Source organism: Pholcus phalangioides, unplaced genomic scaffold, assembly GCF_987345545.1.
Source record: "Pholcus phalangioides strain wild (caught in Gottingen) unplaced genomic scaffold, Ppha-v1.0 ptg000008l_1, whole genome shotgun sequence".
NCBI classification, from domain to species: domain Eukaryota; kingdom Metazoa; phylum Arthropoda; class Arachnida; order Araneae; family Pholcidae; genus Pholcus; species Pholcus phalangioides.
The window spans coordinates 20,692,311-20,715,060 of NW_028301601.1; the positions used below are offsets into that span (position 1 = coordinate 20,692,311).

General features: G+C 37.3%; 1 protein-coding gene across 2 annotated transcripts in view; it reads right to left on the reverse strand.

The window, feature by feature from the left end:
• LOC149083972 (atrial natriuretic peptide receptor 1-like) overlaps nucleotides 1-22,750 on the reverse strand; it is a 72,473-nt gene that overhangs the window by 18,623 nt on the left and 31,100 nt on the right. For both annotated transcript variants that reach the window (XM_089234339.1, XM_089234340.1), the window contains exons 4-13: nucleotides 16,685-16,820; nucleotides 16,437-16,531; nucleotides 16,081-16,213; nucleotides 14,180-14,261; nucleotides 13,722-13,842; nucleotides 12,675-12,728; nucleotides 6,777-6,842; nucleotides 4,248-4,328; nucleotides 4,017-4,121; nucleotides 568-639 (exon numbers count right to left, since the gene is read on the reverse strand). In XM_089234339.1, the coding sequence (XP_089090465.1) occupies nucleotides 568-639; nucleotides 4,017-4,121; nucleotides 4,248-4,328; nucleotides 6,777-6,842; nucleotides 12,675-12,728; nucleotides 13,722-13,842; nucleotides 14,180-14,261; nucleotides 16,081-16,213; nucleotides 16,437-16,531; nucleotides 16,685-16,820 (945 nt within the window). The remainder of the gene's footprint in view (nucleotides 1-567; nucleotides 640-4,016; nucleotides 4,122-4,247; nucleotides 4,329-6,776; nucleotides 6,843-12,674; nucleotides 12,729-13,721; nucleotides 13,843-14,179; nucleotides 14,262-16,080; nucleotides 16,214-16,436; nucleotides 16,532-16,684; nucleotides 16,821-22,750) is intronic.

Below are 22,750 nucleotides of genomic sequence, written 5' to 3' on the forward strand. Positions count from 1 at the left end.
ATTTCATTGACTCATTCTTATTTATAATTTAATTTTTCACAAATTTAAAAGAAATGAATTTATTTTGTTTTATAAATCAAATATTTTTATGTATGGATGTGGAATCTTTCAGTTCATTTCACGAAATGAACCGGTTTCTTCATTTTAATTTCAATATTGTATGATAACATTTAGGGCATATGTTATGTTATTTTGTTCCTCACTGCATTTTGACTCAAAACTGGCGCTGGTCAATATTTGAATGCGTATTGAGTATTTGTTTGTTAATTGGAATGATACCTCTACTACAGGCGGTTCATGAGATAAAGGCCGCATTAGCACTTACTAGGCACCCTGTATAATAGAATATCTGTTGCACTTTAATTGTACTAAATATTTCGTACAACCAATGCTTCATACTTCGACAGAAACCTTCAGGGTTCTGTACTTCACCAGTAAAATGATTCATTCAGGCAAATTTAAAAACGATAAAATTCTCAAAGTTAAAAATACTGAAGAGAGAGAGAGAGAAATAATAGTTCATTTTATAACTGAAGAGATTGTTATGATTTTGAGGAATGATCTTACCTTGATGATATCGTTAATCAATGAATATCTGAATGTCCAGTCCAAGTCTAATGAGTCATTTTTTAAAACATCCTGGGAGGAGGAAAAATGGTGTTGGGATTAATCATATTATATTTCCTCGATTGAAATGGACTAATAAATTTTGTCAGTATCACATATCGATATTTCAACTTTTGATAATTCGTTGTGTATGTGTGTGCGCGCAGAAATGTGAAAGTGCACACGTACATGCTGAGAAAACAAAATAAATACAATCAAACCACTGCCTCTGTACGCTGCTCGTGGCGAGCAGCGTCCATCCTCACTCAGAATATTCACGTGCTAGTGCATATTATTGTTGTGCGGAAACGAAACGATCGGGCACAGATTTGGCAATTTCTATGCCCCCATATTCGATCACCGTGCGATATTTGTCAGCCGAAATGGAAGATTCTACGCCAAAAAGAAGAAATGAAACAGGAAGCTGTACTTCAAAATGTGGCAAAATTTCCTGGTAGTTTATCGGACTACTCTCATGACGTCACAGTGAACTTGGCAACCCGTGGTAAGGCCTATCTGTAGGGGATGCTGATCAAACTCGGTTGTCTTGGCTGTAACGTCAATAGTAGACGGTCACGGCTGATTACCATAGAAAATGAAGTTGAAAACTTTTGTCTTAAACGCCGATAAAACTCAACGATATCTGATATAAGAACACTTATGCGGACCGTCAGATAGTGTCCGGTCATCGTCATTACTATGATCATACTTCACTTGGTATGAAACAACTATAATTTTTTATGGGCGGTATATTTATAATTGATCATAATTATTCATTTTCATATTGTTGTTATGTTGGGTTTCTGTATTTTTTGACGCAGTTTAGACATAATATGTCTAATATATTATATTCGACACACATATTTTTGTGGACATCTTTTTCACCCATTTTGTCTTTTGTGGCTTTTGTATTTGCAATTTTTACGGCCTTTTTCCTAAAAATGCCTGGAACTGGATCACATAACTGTGAATGCTAGTCCGTTATTCAAAAGAATGGCTACGCTTGTTTGTCCCTCGGACTTGTTGATTGCAATGACTCGTATACGGTATAATCCAGAATTTCAAAGTAATACTGCACGACCTTTTTAAAAAAAAAGAGAGAATGCCTTGTTTTTCAATCTTAATCGATATCGGGGACGCGGGTAATTTGAATGAGACTACATTATACGGGGCCTCCCTCCAAGTGCTAATTTTGCCTTATGTCATCCACCGTTCGTCATAGATGTATGGTTCTGATTTAAAAAAAGGCTCAAAATGTGTACAAAAACCACTCCGTAACAGTTTCGAGAGTGGAAATACAGTGTGTTATGAAATAAAGAAAATCTAAATTTTAATATCTTCCATACGATTTCTAATTTTCAATTAGAAAGTTGTTGCTCTGTCTAAGACAAGGAAAAAAAGTCACGTTTCCAAGCGCAATATTTACTGCGATATTTGAGTTCAAAAAAATCGGGGAAAAGTCGAGAAAAAATTGCATAAAGGACAGCGTTCCTTTCCTCTGCTTAGTCTGTTCTTTCCCAACTTTTGCCTCGATTTTTGAATTCAAATATCTCAGCAAAGATAAAACATGGATTGCTTTTGTATTGGTCTCAGGAGAGACACGATAACACCTTTCTAGTCGAAAGTTAAACTACGGCGGTACAGTATACAAATTGAGATTTTTTTTTTGTTTTATGACACACTGTATTTTTACTCTTGAGACTGGTACAGAGTGATACTTGAACACATTTTGAGCATTCTTTTTAAAATTAGAGCCATACATACACGACGAACGGTTGATTGGATAAAGGTCGCATTAGCACTTACAGGACACCCTGTATACATGCATCTGACATTTATGGTAACGTCTATTTTCTCGGGAAATACATTATGATTCACTGCAGGCTGGTTTTAGAGCTTCATCTCACCAAAAATGGATTATTCTTACGTAATAATTGGCAATTTCGTGACGGCCGACAACATTTTTTTGGTGGAAATTGGCAATGCCCTTTAATTATGATCCCAGTTTCCCGTATATTTTTTTTCTCGTCAAGATATGGTCATCCTTATCATAATTGAAATGATACATTTATGTATGGTATTACATTGAATTTTTCTTACTTAAAAAATCAATGAAACAACAATTTCGGTTGTAATGACCCATATTCGGTTATAACGATAAAATTTAGTGGAATATTCAGTGTCATTATAACGGAGTGTTTGACTGCATTTAGTCCGAAAATAATGTACAATGATGTCCATACTGTGCAGTTGGTCATGGTGTTCGGATGTTCATATAACGGTGATAAATTTCAATTTGCTGCAGCCCTGGCTATATGTGGTACAGAAATACTCTTGTGATGGTAATTAAACCCCCCCCCCACCTCCATACTCTGAGTCGTTTTCACTCAAAAGGAAAAAAAAAAACGCTTATCCGAATGCAGCAACATTTTTAGGATAACTTAATGAGACCATGGGATAGAGATTTAAAAAAAAATACAGAAAAAACAGGCTGAAGGAAGACTTTATGTCTGCCTGACGGGGACTCGAACCCCCGTCTCTCATTTTCCAGAGGAGGGCTCTACCAACTAAGCTATGAAGGCAGATAAAATTACTCTCCCTTGGAGAGTATGTAGGCCTATATGCTGAATGGACCTGTGCAATGGACGACGGTAGCATTTAGCATTCCGCAAATGACATCAGGGCCACCAGATGGTGACGTACACGTTCCAAGGGGGCAGAATTCTGTCTTCTCATAGCTTAGCTGATACAGCACTTGTCCGGCAAACGAGAGACATACCTATATCTCTTCACTCAGTCAGCTTTTTATGTTGGTATGTATCTGCTGTATTAGCAGTTAGCTCTCTGCATAAAAAATGTTCAATTTTCTACCACTAGGTAAAAAAGCGGCGCTTTATTATTGAACTTTCCTTTTTCTCCATGAACAATATAGCTATGCCATGTTTCTATGTGATACGTCCTCCAGAACAGGCTCTACGGAGTAGTGTCAGTACCCTGACGGGTGCTACATTGGTCTGAACAGTGTGAGCCGATATTTCCATATGGCGACGTGGCCTGGGTATCTTTCAGTGTCAGAATTATACTGGAACCACTCAGATGTATATAGCGTCCGTTCTAGTTGGCGTATTCCATTGAAACTTGGTATACACGATATATGGACCATGGGAAAATGTAAAATGCAATAGAAAAAGCTAAACTTTTTCACCTGGTGATAGAAAAAACGAAAATGTTTTCATTTTATGGATGCCTCTCCCATGGTCTCATTTAAATATCCCAAAAAATTTGGCTGTATTCGGATAAGAAGTTTTTCAGAAGAAATACTGAGAGTACGGGAACTTTAATTACAATCACCCTGAATGAAAAACAATGAATGTCATGTATGCAATGAATATGAAATACAATAGGTTTACCTTGAGGCTACCTTTCGGACAATACTCCATGAGTACAGCGACGTTGGGAGGATCGATACATGCTCCTACGAATGACGCTATATTTGGATGTTGAGCTTCTCTCACCTTAAATTATATAATAGCCACAATGAAAAGTTATGAACCTCTCGAAAATAATAGTGATGATGGACCTGAGTAAACAGTAAATTATTGTAATGTCTCATTTAATTACTGGAAAATACCGATTCTTACTTTCTTAAGTTCCATGCGTATACTTCTTGTGAGCTCCACTCTCTTCTGTTTCGATAACCTCTTTATAGCGACCGCATTTCCCTGGAAAATGTAATTATATGTGGGAATGTGAAAAATGCATTGTATAGATATATGCGGCCGTAAATGTTATAAATCGGATATCATAAATAATAACCATTTATTTCTCATACTTACCAATCATCTTGGTAAGTTTTATACATTTATCACTTTTACCGTCGAATACGCATAATACCGAAGCGCAGCTGGCAAATTTGATAAATGCAGATAACAATATATATTTTACCGGCGATCATGGGTGATGAACAGGTGTCGTGGGAAAATTAGTTAAATACACGAAATTTATCTGCTTCATCTGTGATTATGCATAGCAACATTGTGTAATTGGTGAATCTAATAAATATGAAAAAAAAATCCAAATGTGTGTTTAATATGTGTGATGAATATAATCGGGCCCCGATATGATGGAAACAAATTTTAAGATTGTACCCCGATATAATGGCACAATGCATGAATGAATTATCGTGTATAGTGTATAGTATGATTTATCATGCTTACCAACGACGCGAAACTTGGGTATTGTGCATAATACAAATACAAATACAACGCCACAACAGGCAAATTGCCCAACGAGGTGGCTGAGTTAAGAACATCATGGATCCCGAGCCCCTACCTACTACTGCTACCCACACATGTACCCCCCCCCCCGCGGAACCCCGCCAACGAATCGGTACATGCGGGAATGTGCGTGTACGTGTAGTGCTACCTGACGTAAAGTTTTGTTTCTGTGTAATGCTTGTTATGTGTAGTGCTGTCATCTGCCCCCAAACTATGAGTGAAGTGTTATGGTTGAATGATTTATCGTTGTAGGACTGTTGCTCTCTGTGGCGAGACTTTTTAACGGGGAGATCGGCTCGCATTTGCGCCTTGAAGTTGGGAACCACAGAAAACCAACTTCAGCCGACCACCACTGTGGGGGTCGAACCCGGATCCTCGCATCACGAGTCCGGCACTATAACCACTCGACCACCACAGCGGCCGGTAAAGGTCATAAATTTAGAAACATTTATCAAACTTACCAAAATTCTCGGTGACTATGCATATTATCCAGTAAATATGTATAATAACCGGATTTATGTACAGGGTGTCAGGGTGAAATCATAACTATTCAGTTTTCAATCCGTTTTGATCGAATAATGCATAGGTAGAAAAAGGGAAATCTCGAGTTTCACGCAGTTGCCGACAGGTAGCACTAACGCTCTCTCTTCGGCCGTCACTTCACCGTTTGTCAAAATTGGCTTTTGCCACAGTTAGAAACCGATTCGGATGACTTCATTTTCCAGCAGGACGGGGCACCACTACACTGGACCTTCGACATTCAAGAATTTTTGAACAATCGTATTCCTAAAGATGGATCGGCCGTACGGGACCTGACGATTCAGTTAAACATCAATGGCCTCCAAGATCACCGGACCTCACAGTGAGCGATTTCTTGTTGTTGGGGGTTTATAAAAGACTTTGCTTATGTGCCTCCCCTTCCAGCTACATTAGTCGAATTGAAGATATACGTAACACCAGCCGTGGAAGCAGTGGGTGCAAACGCGCTCGCTAAAGTTTGGGACGAATTTGACTATCGTATAGACATATGCAGTGCATCCCAAGGTGGACATATTCAGAACCTTTACTTTAGTTAACAAAAAATCTGTATGATTAGCCATGTGGTATAAAATTAATCTTAAGTGTCTATGTTCAATATTTCTCGTAATATATGCATGTCAAATCGGGGGATTCTTTTTGAAACGCCCTGTATATATATATCTATATTCGCGACCCAATCTTTGATCACACAGACTTCTGAAATAGGTTAGTACCACCCCTTGAACCTGGCTCCGCTTTCTTTCGATTCGGGATTTATTTCGGTCTCGTCCTGTCAGAGCTATACGTAAAGGGAAGACGGCGTCCAGTTTACGATGTTACCTGAATTCCCTTAGAGGGCGGGACAGGCGTGTTTTCCATGTGCTCTGGATAATGTCTCACATTGCCCTTAAAATGATCAGAGAATGAAACAATTTTTCAAAGGACGTAACAGATTTATTCACCAAAAACAGCTTATCACAATAATTCACAATCTCGCATTTCTTGTGATCGCCTCACTATTTATAGGAATCTTCGAGAAAAACGAATATTCCAGAAAACATCATTTTACAGTTTCGAAGTTGGCGGCGCCACCGGACAGACCAGAAAATTATTCTTCTAGAGGTTTGGCGTTGCACCTTCATATTTCTGTTTTTGCAACATTTGCCAAGTTTGAGGGGTTCTTATCAAATTGCGAAAAGACCTAATTTTCGTAACACATGCATTACTTTTCACGTCACTTAGCATCTTTTTCTTTATCACGCAATTTTACATTATACATACAATGGTTTGATAGCTATCATATATTATATCAAACCGTTGTATGTATAATGTAAAAACTGTAAATGGCGTTATGTAAAAAATGTATCTTCTTACCTTATATGTACCGGTGATGACGTTCACTTGATTATTGTCAGAAGTGGAGGAATCAAGGAATATGCTCTGGAAATCATAATTTTATCTTAAAATCAATATTCCATTTAAAAGGCACAAAGAACTCATAGATGATACTAAAATTACCAATTTTTATCTAACTTGAAACTCTGATACTGTCAATATGAAGTTATTTGGTATTGGTATGTTTTGGTATTTTATGGTACTGGTATTTTATTTGTATTATTTGGTATTCAGCATTTGGTATGCTGTTGTTGATGGATTAAGTTTTTCGTAATTGCCAAAACAATGTAAAATGCCAAATAACAACTACAAACCGGAGCTGAATGAAACGCAAAAAAAAATGTTTTAATCACACACGTCGGGTTTCAATAAAATATTCACTATACAAGCGGTCCCAAATTGTTTGAAACAGCGAATATCCCGTTGATTTTAGAAACATACTTTCAATTAAAAGGAATTTTAAAATCACGTGCTATTAATTAGAATCTCGAAATTTGTTTGAGGCGTCATATACATAGGAAAAAAGAAGAATTAATGAAAAATTGGGACTTTTATGTCGACCCTGGTTCCTAAATCTTTCAGTTGGTGAAACTTTAATGCGGCTCTGAGAAGTCATTTACAAAAAGTTTCGTATTTTTCAATTTAAGCGGATACGCAGCGTCTTTATAATTAAAGTTGCACTTTGGAATGGTCATAAAAGGAAAACTACTGGACAAAATGTTATCAAACTTGGTAATAGTTTACACGAGGTCATGGAATTCAATTGTCCGCAAAAAAAGAGTTTCAAAAACTAACCGCCAGCGAGGAATGGCGCTGTATGCAATATTTGCTATTTCTTGGCTACCCCGGTCACCGTGATTATTGGCTATGGAGGCTTGCCTCAAAGATACTGTTTATAGTGATAACATAAACAATTTGGCGGAATTGTGAAACAAATATGAAACACCGACATGTCCATAACATTCCTTTTGATATGCTAAGAGCTGCTGTTCAATTAAACTTGAGAACGCTGTAATGCGATTTAACTTGCTTTCAGAAAATGGTGGACGCCACATTGAACATGCTTTGTAACACGTTTTAGAAGCAATTAAAAACATTTTAAACCGATGTCTGCATGTCTTATTTCGTTTCATAAAATTACAAACAGCGCTATTACGCGCTGATGATGGGTTTCTGAACTTTTTGTTTTTTGCGGGAAACTGAATTCCTTGACCTGCTGTAGACTATTACCAAGTTTCATAGCATTTTGTCCAGCAGATTTCTTTTTATGGTCATTTCAAATTGGAACATTAATTATAAACACCCTGTATTTGACATGATACTCAAAGTGTTTTGAACTGTCTCAAAGAACCACCAATGTTCACAATATCCTTGAAGTCTCCAATTTATTAGGTAAAATTCGAATTTGCATTTTAAAATGCAATATTCATCTGCGAAGGAATTCTTATTTTTTGTAAATAGGAGCGTCCTTGGCAACTCTGGACTCGATAACCAAAGTTCCGTTGGCGTTGGTGGCGGTCCGTCCGCGTGCGTTGGATGTCACAAGTTGTAGTCGTGTAGGCCGTATAACGGCAAAACGTTGTCATGTTTGCGTCGCATGGAGTCCTGCCAATGGTCGGACACCCAGGTGTTTTAGCTCATTCTATGAGTACATTTCTCTATTGATATTAAGTGGAATCTGGAAGTCATAGCAAAAGCTGGTCGAGACCATACGAGGAAAGAATAGGGTGATTTCATTGAAAAGTCCTGAATTCACTGGAAAAGGGCTCAATATTCCATTGGTTCTCCCAATAAGTCTGGCATGCAATGATAAGTTCATCTGCCCAGTCTGTGAAAATCCTGTGATGAGGATTGGATTCAGCACGTAAGGAGTGGTGACATGAGAAATGCCCTAGTTCGAGGGTACTCAACCAATTGGAGAGCGCGTGCCACTTTATTGGTTTGAAAACGCGTCAAAAATCACTTGAGTGATCTGGAAATTTTCCGCTGTCAATTTAAATTATCTGGAATTAATCCTGTGCCGTTGACAGCTTAAATGATCTGGAAATGAGGTGCTTGCCACTAAAGCAATCTGTAAATGTGCCACGGGTAACTTCAAGGGTGTCGGTTATTTTTCCAAATCAGACGACTCTGAGGGCCACATTTTGCCCGCGGAACATGTGTGGAGCATGGATATGCTCTACGTAATCCGAAGTCCACCGCTTTCATTTCTCGTAACTTCATCCTTAATTTGATAAAATATGTTTCGTGAAATTGGAAATTCACATCCCTGCCAGTTTCATTTGTATAATTAAACATGCACTACAGGTACGTACTCTTACCCACCTTCCGCTATGCATCATGATGTATTGAGAAACCGTTTAGAAGTGAAGTAACTTGTTAGAATGGAAAAAATAAAGAAATATTATCAATGGCTACGATACGCCCGGTCAGACGCAATAAGAGGAATTATTTCCTAGATAAACGATTGAGGGAGGTATAATTCCAACGTGGCTAAAAGTTTATATAGTGAAATTAAACTTGAAAAAACTTCAACAGGTAAAAAGCAAAATGTCGTTTCTTTCTGTTAGACCGGAGTAAATTTCCCCCTTAATCAAAGAATAAGAAGATTTTATGAATATTAGCGTCACATAATGAACTTGGGGATGACACGGTGTTTGTCTTACAGTCCGAGTAAGCTGAAGTTTGTTTTCTGCAGTGTGTATTCCAGCTTCAAGACACGAATTCAAACCTTTGTCTCAGTCGAGAAAAGTCTCCGCAGAGAGCAGGATGGCAGTCAAAACAATGCTTATATGAGATGAAAATTCAGGCATTCGTCATTTTCACTTCAAACTACAGAAAATAGATGGCATAGAAGGCAGATAACACGGAACAAGTATAATTCTGACAACTTAGCGTTAGTGCCACATATACATCCAGAACAAACATTCCGGCGTGTACCAATTCGTCAGAAATTCCTCATAGAAATGTGTAAAAGATGCATATGCGATTATGTATACGTTCCAGTATTACATAAGCATAATTTTTTTGGACATTTTTGAACCCCACCCTTTGTCAGCAAAAGTAAGCAAAGCCAACACCCCTGTAGATAAGATTATCTAGAGGGGTTATTGGCAAAGTAAGTGATCCCCGCTTAAAGCAAAAATGGAGTAGATTGTGTCATAGGCACGGCCACAAGTTTTTACGTATATGCGTTCTCTGGGCAGTGAATTCACGTGGTAGATAATTACATTTAATTTGGTATCACCAGATTTGTCTTTGGAATAACTAACAGATCATGCCAATTTCGTCCATATACGTAGCGAACCTCTCGAGATATAGCATAAAGCATCGAGATCTACCCGCAGGTATCAAAAACACGAATATAAACTAAATACTTCTTGAGCTATGAGCATTTGCATTATTTTGTTGCGAATTTTGTTTAAGAATGGAAGCAGTATCGTCAGATGATTTCGGTATCCACGTCAGAAAAGGCAAAAATCCTTTTAGAGAGTGGTACTGTTTTCTACCTAGGATGATTCAGTGCCCCCCCCCCTCCGCCCCAGAGGATCACGTAAGGAAGAGAACATAAGAGCCCCTCAGACTATTAAAAAAAATATAAATACATATTAAAATACGCTTTACTAGGTCTAGCCGAGCTCTCACGGGGCGGCAAATTTGAAGAATGAGTGAGTAGGCACGTATGATCACAATGTAAAAAGACTATTTGTGTAGTCAACTTCTCCGTCATTCCTGTGCTTTCACAGGCTCTAGGTCATATTTTTAGTCACTCACATGCTTTACTAAATTAGCAATTTTACTTTCCCTTTGATTTTTTTTTTACCTATAACCGACAGCATTATTATTATTTATCAAATTTAATGCAACTTCCCTCTTTGACATTTCTTTTGCTATGTTTAGCATTTTTACTTCCCTTTGACTATTATTCTCTTGGCTGTAATTTGCAACTTTACTCGAGTTGCACGAGATGACCCGCATAGATCACGATTCACCGTATTTTCAATGGAAGAAGTGTGTGTGATCAGCCTTTTACTCATTTTTACCGGAATTCCTTTTGCGGGCCGGTTGAAACCTCCCTTGGTGGAATGGAGGTTGTGCACGCCCTACGTTACCACGCTGAGCGGAGCTGACTGCACTGCACTTCCTCTGAAATTCCTTTAAATGCATTAGGGTTCCTCGCACAATATTATTCAGATGCTATGCTACGAATGGCAAGCGCAACGCAACAAAGGAGCGGTAAACATTTCCATCCGTGTCAGTTGGCATGTTCCCACAAAGATAGGTTCGGGATCTCCGAACACTAAGATAGGATGGTGCAGAGGGCCCCTGATAACGAGACGGTTTTTCATAGAAACTATGGGAATTGAAATGCTGGCACTTTCAACTGGACAGTACTCCCCGACAACGCCCTAAAATTGACGAATGTCGACAGAGCCTGGGTGGCAAATGATATTTTGAACTTTCAAGGCTTCCGTTACTCGTTACCGCCTTTTTTACTTAATTTTTTCACCCATTTTGCATTTTTGTGGGTGCTTGTCCAAGTAGCAGGCCTGTTTTTTTATAAATTAAATAATTTTTCTGCCTGGGGCCCCTTTTCTTCACTTGGTTTTCGACAATGGCCGAATTTCAATTTCTTAAGGCTTCAAGAAGGGCTGTACAGGTTGGCCACCAATGGCATAAATAGTTCAGTTTTTAAATTTTGTACATCGAAAACTCGAAAATATTATATAAATTATGAGGAGAGCAGGGACAGAGCCAAAAAGAAAGCAAACAAACTCACGAAAATTGTTTGTGGGCCTCATTCATTGACGTCGTTGCCGTCACATTTGAAGAAAGATCACAGCATCTGGTGGCCAAAGTAGTAACTAATGAAAATTATGCATTTCTAATTGGTATCTAGAACGCTTTTTACGCATATGCCACGGAAATTTATATTCCGCCATGATAAAACTAATTTAAAATATTTCATTTCGATGCTGGGGTGCTCTTCTCCCGACTCTGATTTTTTTTTAATAGGATTAAAACTATAAATGAAGCGATTTCTTCTATGACGTTTATTACAGACACGGCAAGCTTATATAAATGAGAAAAATATCTCCATTATTTCGGTCTATTTCAATACGTACCATCTCAGGACATAATTAAAAGAGTCAGAAACAGTTTTAATGCTTTCCAATCTAAGATCCAACGGAATCGTTCCTTTTAATCCGATCATAGAGTCACGCCATTTTCTTATGAAATGGACATTATTGGATGATTTCACGATGAAACCGGGCTCAATATTTTTTTTTTATGTCTTTCTTTATACTTGTATCCCATATGCTTTTATGGCTGATTCCCACGCAATTGCTGACCTTTCGTTGGGTTTTCGGTAATTACTGATCTCTCGGAAGTTTCAAGAAATATATTTCAGGTGAAGAGAGATGATTATAGCTACATAGCAAGATACACGGGAAAGAAAAAAGCCAGTCTTCAGTCCATTATAATTTCTTCACACAAAAAAAAGGAAAAAAAATATACCGTATATATTTTATAATATATTTTTTATAATTTTTTATTGATTTTTTACAGGTAAAGTAATGCTGTTTTGATCAGGGAAAATTCTGTATTTTCACATGTGTATGGTATAGTCTTGTATATTTGTAAAATTTAGAGTTTCCATTGTTTCTTATAGAAGTTTAATGTCGGAGAACTGATTGTAGAACTCTATTTTTTGTACAAAAATAAATACAAAAATATTTAAATAAGACTTATTATATATTAACAGCGAATATTTAAATAATGATTGTTGTATTAAGAACAACGATTTAAATAATAGTGGTTCTCAATATGAGATATTTTTTGTTTAGATAATTACATTGATGCAAACTCACTCACTTCACTGAATCTTGGTGACCACTTGACCCATCCTCTTTCCATTTTCGCTGACATCTGTTCAGTGAAACGGGGGAAAGAAATTTACAGCAATGTTTAATAATTTGCGGCAGTATTTTGTTTGGTTGAAATAATAAATAGATAAATAAATTAACACATAGAGATATAGTAACAATCTTAAATGCATCACACACGTGAATTTTTCTTTAGGTTCCAGGGGACGTGGCGTCATAAATTTTTCAACGCTTGAAACCGTGAATGGTGGTACAAGGGTCTTCACTTGAGTGCACACTTATCCTTTGCAACGTTACAGGGCGGTGGAAGAGGGGGTCTATAATTAAAGTTTTCGTGTTCTGAGCTGCCTTCAGCTCCAACTACCCATCAGAAATTTATGAACGCCTTAATGAAGGTGTATATAAACAGAAATAAATTTAGGCACGTCATAACGAAGTGATGGGTTTAACTCTTCAACTACGCGAACAGCTACAATATTGTTGCTACAATAATAAATAATAATAATGATAATAATAAATACTCTTTGACAGTAAAAATAAGGATAGAAAAAAGTATTTTTGGTACTCATTCCATGAAACTTGAGTAGTTTGATCATATACTTGAAAAAAAAAATTAACATGTTTACGAAAAATTACGATGAAAGCACATCCTAATATTAAGCGTCGAAATGATTTTGTAATACTATGATTTCTTTCCCATCTTTTCACTGAGACATTTGCAAAATTGCTTTCTGCTGAATAGTTACGGCTACAGACAGCTCAAAACGGTCTTATTTTAATTGCGACACCCTGTTCAGCGTTTATTCAGCTTCGAAATAAATATCCTTGCTGAGTAACATCCATGACGATAACAGATTAACGTTCGACTCTTATTCAACACGCAGATTTCGTTGGATTCTGATATATTACACTTTCAGATCCCTTATATCTCAATATATTCCGGATAAAGGCTATGCATGTAAGTACTTGGTAAATTCCAAATGAAAATCCAATTATGAAAATTGTAATAATAATCAGATATCATTAATCTACTCACTGCACTCGTGATCGAAAGTCTGCTCATCATCCAGCTGCTTCGGAAATCTTTCGGGAAAGTTATTTCATCCCATTTCACCCTCCATGACATATTCTGCAGCGCATTTTCCAACTTTATCTTTCTGGAAAATTATAAGCATAGAATAATTGAGTACTATTCTAAAATTATGTCTCATTATTAAAATAATTTTAACAATGATAAATTAGTCATAATCTGACATTTAATAATATTTCATTCTTTAGTTTACTAATTACCGTAAACTCTCACGCAACCTATAAAACATTCAGAAAGATTTAATTTAGGAAAGAAGAAATTCATTAAATTTTGGGTTTGTATTTGAAATTTTGAGACGCTTCCAAAAACAAAACAGTAAGGATTACATTGGGATTTAAGTTTTAATATTAAACAACGTAACTAAGTAGAGTAAACAACTTAATTTAGGAATTATTCAATTTTACCTGTACGTAAGTATTCCCAACGCCAGCAAGATAAAGATCATTACGCAAGACACCGTAAAAGAAACCTCCAGCAATGGGAACCCTGTGCGGAAATCGTGTTAATGATATATGTTAAATAAGTACATATGACAAATACGAGGATTGTTAATTAATAGAAAACTCTGATTTTTGTCTTTATTGGAATTGTCTTGCAACAACATGAACAGGATTTATACAGGGGGGTTTATAAATAAATTATGGACAAAAAGGAGTGTTAAGACATCTCTAAACAAGCAATGTCTGTCGTGCAATAAAAGTACAACAACCACGGAAGCTGTGAACCATTACACGGTGATACCATTGGATGCATAAAACGTTGTTTTTGAAACTCTATGGGGCACGAGTCTTGTCAGAAGGGCCGCAACTGGGGAAGGGGGGGGGGGTCAGATGGGTCTGGTGCCCTGGGCGCTGGATCAGAATGGGCTCCGAATTCACGCTTTAACTGCTTCTTATACATACAAGAGGCGCCAAAATTCCGGCTAGCCCCGGGAAACAAAGCATCTAGTTGCGGCCCTGCTTGTGAGTAAGCATTCCTGGTACAGTTTTCTGGTTTCTAGAGCATTCCTGCAGTAGCACGATAGGAATCATTCAAGTATTTCGTCAGCATCAAGGGGGGGGGGGGGTTCGGATTTGCTGACTTTTGATGACAACGGGCGAGGGGGGTTTGAAGGTTGCTTAAGTCATCAACCACCCCTTTTTGAAGATATGAAATATTCTAAGCTGCTGACGAAATTTTGTTGACAGGGGGGGGGGGGTTTCAGTGTTTGCTGACAAGGGGGGGGGGCACAAAAATGGTTTAAAATCTGCTTCCGTAATACTTGAATGGCCCCATACATGAAATGCATGCCCGTATTTTTTTCCGATTCCTTAAAATAGCCACCCTTTTCCCAACCCAATCCACGATAGGAATGAAAATATGAACATGAAGAATTTTTTTTTTCGTCGAGAACGATCCTCGGGATTAGAATGACAATAAGTGGCCGAATAACGCTTCATGCGTTAAACGACTGCCGTGTAGTGATCCACAGCTTGCATTATGGTCATACATTCATTGTGAGACGAATATTGTTTTTCCATGTTTGTTCGATCACTCCTTAAACTTTTGACTGTTAGCTTCGAATCACTCTGTAACATATTTCACCTAGCCAACTGTGCAAACTCCAAATGAAAGTTTTAGATCGGGTGTTAATTTTGCTGTTGTGGCCTACTGTTGCTTATAAAATGGATTGTGCTAACTATTTTAGCAAACCTGTTTATGTGATACTCATAAATGGAAGGGGGTGGGGTTGATAGTGGATATTTCCTCCCCTGGAAAAAGATGTATTTTCAAAAAGAGATGTGTCTCAAAATTTGAAAAAAAATTGATCGAAAAAACACGAACCATTACTACACACAAAATATAGTTAATAAGATCTGTGAAATTAGAATAACGTGATAATAATGTGAAAATTAAACAAAACATAAAGGTGGAGATTAAGGCTTCAAGCATGTATTGTTTTAAGTTACGACCGGGCATGTAAATTTTTGGATATTTCTCCCGCCGTGGCGGAAATAATGCACAATCTAATAAAATTAATGTCATGATTCCCGTTCAACTTTTGTAAATCGTTTATGAGCAATCTAAAAAATTGATAAAACTTATATTTCTTTCCCGTCCAGGCAGTGTATTTGAATACGTTTGCCAACTGGCAAACCCTCAGTTAGCCTTGTTACTGTTCATACATTATCCATCTTTTCCAAAAAAAAATGTTGAAAAGCAACAAAAAATATTTTCAGAGTTAAGTTAATAGGGTTAGTTAATCATGATCATGGTATTATCATTATTATTCAATATTTAGAGAGCATGCATTGCTTCTGGGTACCTTTTTTAAGGCACGAAATATCTTTCCCATCGAATCCACACTTCGGTTTGTCTTCAGGAACTTTTCCTCCTTTCCACTTGATTTCTCCAGTTTTTATGAGGATTTTAGAAGCAACGTAATGTGTTCGAACGACCTGGAAATTTCAGAATATACAAGATGAATCAGTAGATCAGTGTTTAATTCAGAATCAAATAAACTCATCGATATTTTCAAAAAATACTATGCATTTTGATCATTTTTGCTATTTAGAGTTATTTTATCCCGTTTCATATACACATAGAGTTCAGAATCTAGTGTGTAGATACAGTGTATGTATCTCTGAAGTTTTAGGGGGGGAAAAAAAGATACGTACTTACCTCAAAGCTACCATTTTCAGTATCGACTTGACTCAGCAAAGCGAAATCAGCAATTCTATCGCCTTGGGCGTTTACTGTCACAAGTCCCGTCACACCTACGAGAGAAAAATCGACAAAAGCCTGTTCGATTGAGAATGAGCTCCACGTAAACATGACACGATCAGTATTTCTATTCATTGCATTCTAGAGATTCACCACGAAGTTGCATGCATTGTGTCGAATTGAATAATAAGTGAAATATAGTTTACCATGAAAAGACTTGTTTTTCAATTCATTCGACAGCTGGAGACCGTCCCAAGGATCGCCACCGAGCTGAGTAATCCTATGTATGCTCTCACAAAGCGTCAGGACTGCGTCATGGAAGCTGGCTGTGAAATAGTTCACCTGTTAGAAAATAATTGAAAATATAACTTTAGTAATGACCTAATACACAAATATTTCCGCGCATCTTTAGAAATATGTGGGTATTATGCGTAATTACGAAAACAACTAGGTGTGCGCACCACCGTATTTGTGTGTGTGGGAAGCTCGCTTCCTTACGTCTAGAAATGCTTGTATGTCCAGAACATTGTTGAAACGCGTAGAGTGCTCATTCACGGCATCAAATGCGTGGAATGCATGCACAGTGCATGAAATGCGGGTATCACGTGCACACTGCATGAAATGCGGGTATCACGTGCACACTGCCGGAATCGCGCATATCGCGTGTATACTGCATGGAATGCGTGTATCTCGTGCATAGTGCTTGAAATTGGTGTATCACGTGCACACTGCTTGAAATACTTGTATCGCGTGCACATTGCTTGGAATGCGTGCAACACGTTTGAAATGCGTGAAACCTGCTTGAAATGCGTGCAGCATGTTTGAAATGCGTGAAACCTGCTTGAAATTCGAATACACAGTTCTTGAAGTGCATAGACGACTTGCGCGTATCCTTAAATATACACAGAAATTGTTTGTAATCCCACCAAATCCAAGAAGACGGCGTAATTTTTTTTAAATGTATATTTTGCATGTTTCTGTTGCCAAACTATATCTCCATTCAGACACTGCTGCTAATTTTTCGCGTAACCGCCGAATAAACCATCACGTACCCTCATGTGTACATACAATTGCGCATACGTTCTTTTCTTTGTTTTTGGAAAAGTACAGTACCAGGAACCAAAGAAACAAACTCCGAACACTTTCGTATGAGTTTGAATTACCAACTAACTCAATTAAATTCAACTGATCCAGAATAATTCAAAGCATTTATCAAGAATTCCAAGATAAATTTGTTTTATTTTCTAGAATATAAGAAAACATATTCACGGGTAATGAATTTTATCCTGGAAAAATCCGATGGGGAAGCAGTGATGATGCGGAGCTTACGCAAAGCCGACGAATACAGTGTGATCACTCACTTATCATACGTATCTCTGAGTTTTAAGATTATTTTCTGCACTCCCGATGAAAGATGAGGTACAGTCGATCCCGCTTATAACGTACCCACTTACAACATTTTCCCGCTTAGTACGACTTATTTTAGTGTTAACAAGTCTAAGTAATTCTTATTAAGATTCCCCGTTTAAAGCATTTCTCCGCTCACAACGTTTTTTGTGACGGGGTTCTTTTTTGAAAAACGTTATAAGCGGGATCCACCGTATATAAATTATGCTATTCAGTTACAAACCCTTCCCACCTATGCGTACTTTCTCCCATATTCCCTTGTACTAACGCATAAGAGAAATATCACTACATTGAAATTCATGGCCACTCTTACCAGACGCAGTTCCCGGAACGTAAATAATAGCGGGGGAGGAGAGCCCCCCCCACAGGCGTCTTGATAATTTCGGGTCCTTTATCCCCGAATTTACATATCTTGTGGGAGGGAGGAAATGGGCATCCAAAAGCCCATACTTTTTTACGAAATGCAGAGGAATGTTGAAAAGTATCGATGCAAAGAAGACATAGGCATAGTTTAATGTAAAATAACAAAAACAAAAATAATGAAAATTCCGAACTGTACAAAATTTGAAAATGATGAAAGTCATGGTTGCAAAAAATAAAATAAAATTATTACCCAATGAAAGAAATTATCTGAAAACTGATAAAAATTCAGAATCGAAAACAATCAAAATAATTGACAGAGATAATTCCAGCACCCATGAAAATTGAAAATAATTAGAAGAAATAATTACAGACTTAATTAAAATAATTAATCAATAATTAAGTAATAATAATTAAAATTAAGAATTCCAAAATTGATGAAGATTCAAGAATTAAGAAATTATTTTTTTTCTAGATGGAAATACATAATTGTAGAATTATTTCTTTGTGAATGAAGATGGGCGCAAATTTTTTCTAACATGTTTTTCTAGATAAAGATACAAATTTCTCCAAAATGAAAATTCAGAATCCCAGAATTGATGGAAATTTAGAAGCTCAGAATTGACGAATGTTCAGAAGCCCAGAATTGATAAAAGTTTAGAGGCCCAGAATTTTTTGATGAAACAGTAGAAGCCCAGAATATTATGGAACATTAGAAGCCCAGAATATTATGGAACATTAGAAGCCCAGAGTTTTATGAAACATTAGAAGCCCAGAATTGATGAAACATTAGAAGCCCAGAATTGATGAAACATTAGAAGCCCAGAATTGATGAAACATTAGAAGCCCAGAATTGATGAAACATTAGAAGTCCAGAATTGATGAAACATTAGAAGCCCAGAATTGATAAAGTTCATAAGCCCAGAATTGATAAAGTTCATAAGCCCAGAATTGATAAAGTTCATAAGCCCAGAATTGATAAAGTTCATAAGCCCAGAATTGATAAAGTTCATAAGCCCAGAATTGATAAAGTTCATAAGCCCAGAATTGATAAAGTTCATAAGCCCAGAATTGATAAAGTTCATAAGCCCAGAATTCACGAATGTTCAGAAGCCCAGAATTCACGAATGTTCAGAAGCCCAGCATTGATGAAACATTAGAAGCCCAGAATTGATAAAGTTCATAAGCCCAGAATTGATGAAACATTAGAAGCCCAGAATTGATAAAGTTCATAAGCCCAGAATTGATAAAGTTCATAAGCCCAGAATTGATAAAGTTCATAAGCCCAGAATTGATAAAGTTCATAAGCCCAGAATTGATAAAGTTCATAAGCCCAGAATTGATAAAGTTCATAAGCCCAGAATTCACGAATGTTCAGAAGCCCAGAATTCACGAATGTTCAGAAGCCCAGAATTCACGAATGTTCAGAAGCCCAGAATTCACGAATGTTCAGAAGCCCAGAATTCACGAATGTTCAGAAGCCCAGAATTGATAAAAGTTCATAAGCCCAGAATTGATAAAAGTTCATAAGCCCAGAATTCACGAATGTTCAGAAGCCCAGAATTCACGAATGTTCAGAAGCCCAGAATTCACGAATGTTCAGAAGCCCAGAATTGATAAAAGTTCATAAGCCCAGAATTCACGAATGTTCAGAAGCCCAGAATTGATAAAAGTTCATAAGCCCAGAATTGATAAAAGTTCATAAGCCCAGAATTGATAAAAGTTCATAAGCCCAGAATTGATAAAAGTTCATAAGCCCAGAATTCATGAATGTTCAGAAGCCCAGAATTCACGAATGTTCAGAAGCCCAGAATTCACGAATGTTCAGAAGCCCAGAATTCACGAATGTTCAGAAGCCCAGAATTCACGAATGTTCAGAGGCCCAGAATTCACGAATGTTCAGAAGCCCAGAATTCACGAATGTTCAGAAGCCCAGAATTGATAAAAGTTCATAAGCCCAGAATTCACGAATGTTCAGAAGCCCAGAACTGATAAAAGTTCATAAGCCCAGAATTGATAAAAGTTCATAAGCCCAGAATTGATAAAAGTTCATAAGCCCAGAATTGATAAAAGTTCATAAGCCCAGAATTGATAAAAGTTCATAAGCCCAGAATTCATGAATGTTCAGAAGCCCAGAATTCACGAATGTTCAGAACCCCAGAATTCACGAATGTTCAGAAGCCCAGAATTCACGAATGTTCAGAAGCCCAGAATTCACGAATGTTCAGAGGCCCAGAATTCACGAATGTTCAGAAGCCCAGAATTCACGAATGTTCAGAAGTCCAGAATTCACGAATGTTCAGAAGCCCAGAATTGATAATTGTTCAGAAGCCCAGGATTGATAATTGTTCAGAAGCTCAGAATTGATAAGAGTTCGGAAGGCCAGAATTGATAAGAGTTCGGAAGGCCAGAATTGATAAAAGTTCAGAAGGCCAGAATTGATAAAAGTTCAGAAGGCTAGAATTGATAAACGTTCAGAAGGCCAGAATTGATAAAAGTTCACAAATTCATGTAATTTGTGAAATTTATTAGAATTGATAAAAATTCAGAATTCCAGACAGGACAAAAATTCTGAATTTATGAGAAAAATGATTATTCCCGTTAGTCCGAGGCTCCAGAAAACGTAGGGTCCGGTACGACCACGCCTGTAGCACACATTTAAGGGCGACACTGTTTTAAATTTGTTTCTCTTAATGCGACGCATGCGTCTAAGATGATTGTTCCAAGAAATACGGTAATTTATAGAATTAATTACCACTGCTAATAGACATGACTATGAACTACACATACATGAATATGAACATATGAATTTATATAACTTGCGAATAGATGGCGTAAAAACTCTCTGAAGTGATCCGAAATTCCTCAATATTTTCAGGTATCTTTTAAAAATAAAAAATTCTTGTCCGTTTCACTTTCTTTCACACTGTATTGACTTTCAACTGGTAAAGTCTGAATTATATATAAAAAAGAAAACTCTTATTTCCGTGTAAACTTTATTTTGTTCCGTGTTCTTCCACGTGAAAGGCTGCCATTTCTTCCAGAAGCGGATTGAGATTGTGGTCACGTGCTGCTGACTCTCGCTTCACTAATTGTAAAAATCTCGAGTTCGGGATCAAGTTAATACGTTGTCTAAACACTCTGCTGTTTTCTGTTTGATTCGTACGAGATCGAAAACCAGAATAAGAGCAAACTTTTTAGGAATACTTCGAAATAAATACGTCACATAGGGTATCCTGAAAGTCCTACTTCGTGCTTTATCTTACCAACAGTTCGTCGAAGAGAGGTGTGGTTTCATTTTTACAGATTTTTTTCATTTCTAGTTCGAAAATGCTCAGAAAATGCTCCAAAATGGTGAAATTCCTTGAGGAACATCCTGAGAACGTAAGGGATCCGTCTGTGCTCCAGCTCCTGTAACTCCAATACCAGCGCCGTTAAGGAGATCGCCGCGTCTTCACCCTGAGAGTGCGCTAGTAGCAGCACTGTTAGCAGCAAGAGAGGATCAGGATGAATCCCAAATCTAAGATATAGAGTCCCAGAGAATATTTAAAGATCTTCGACAGTGATCAAAAGTGAATTAGACTGGGTGAGCTGAACTGTTTGAGTGCAATTGGGTGTTTTGCCCTTTCGTCATAGAATCCTTAATCAATCAATCATCTGATTGCCTCTTTTGCGATATGATTTTAAACATATTTCTATGATCGTTTATCCGTGCCCGTTGCACTTTGACTTTAACTTGATTGATATGATTTTTAGATTTATATAATTTTTAATGACTTTGCACTATATGTGATCTTTGACGTATCCATAAATTTTGGTTTTGCAGGAGATGCCCGTCCCCCCCCCCCCCTCCCCGGGTGGGGAAGTGCTTACGTTGCTTTTTGCGATGAGGTCTGGGTGTCTCGCGGTTTCTCCAGTCTCCAGTTTCGAAAGTGAAAATACAGTGAGCCTTAAAATATATCCGATACGGTCCGGCCCCTTCTTACGGGCAATAGGTAAAATTGGCTGACACCGATTGAACCTGGTCCGTGTGTGGTTTGAAAGAAAATAAAGAAAGGAAGTGTGCCACACACACATATAGAGAGAGAATAACAAAAAAAAAAAAAAAAATTTTTTTTACGGTTCCCTCTTTCATCTAACTTTTAATTATAAAGTTGTTGCTCTTTATCTCCTGAGGCCAACATAAAAAGTTCCATGTTTATAAGTGCAATATTTGTTGAGACATTCGCATTTAAAAATCGGAGAAAAGATGGGGAAAACAGCATAAATGAGGGGAAGGAGTGGTGTCTGTTTGTCTATTAATTCTTTCCTAAGTTTTCACGAATTTTGAATTCAAATATCCAACAAATATCGTAACTTGGAAACGAGAAACTTTTTTTTGCCTTCAAGAGAGACGACAGGGCAGCAACTTTTTAATTAAAAGTTAGAGGACAGGAGGTCCATATAAGAATTTAGATTTTTTTTTGAGACATACTGTATTCTAACTCGAAACTGGTACAAAGAGA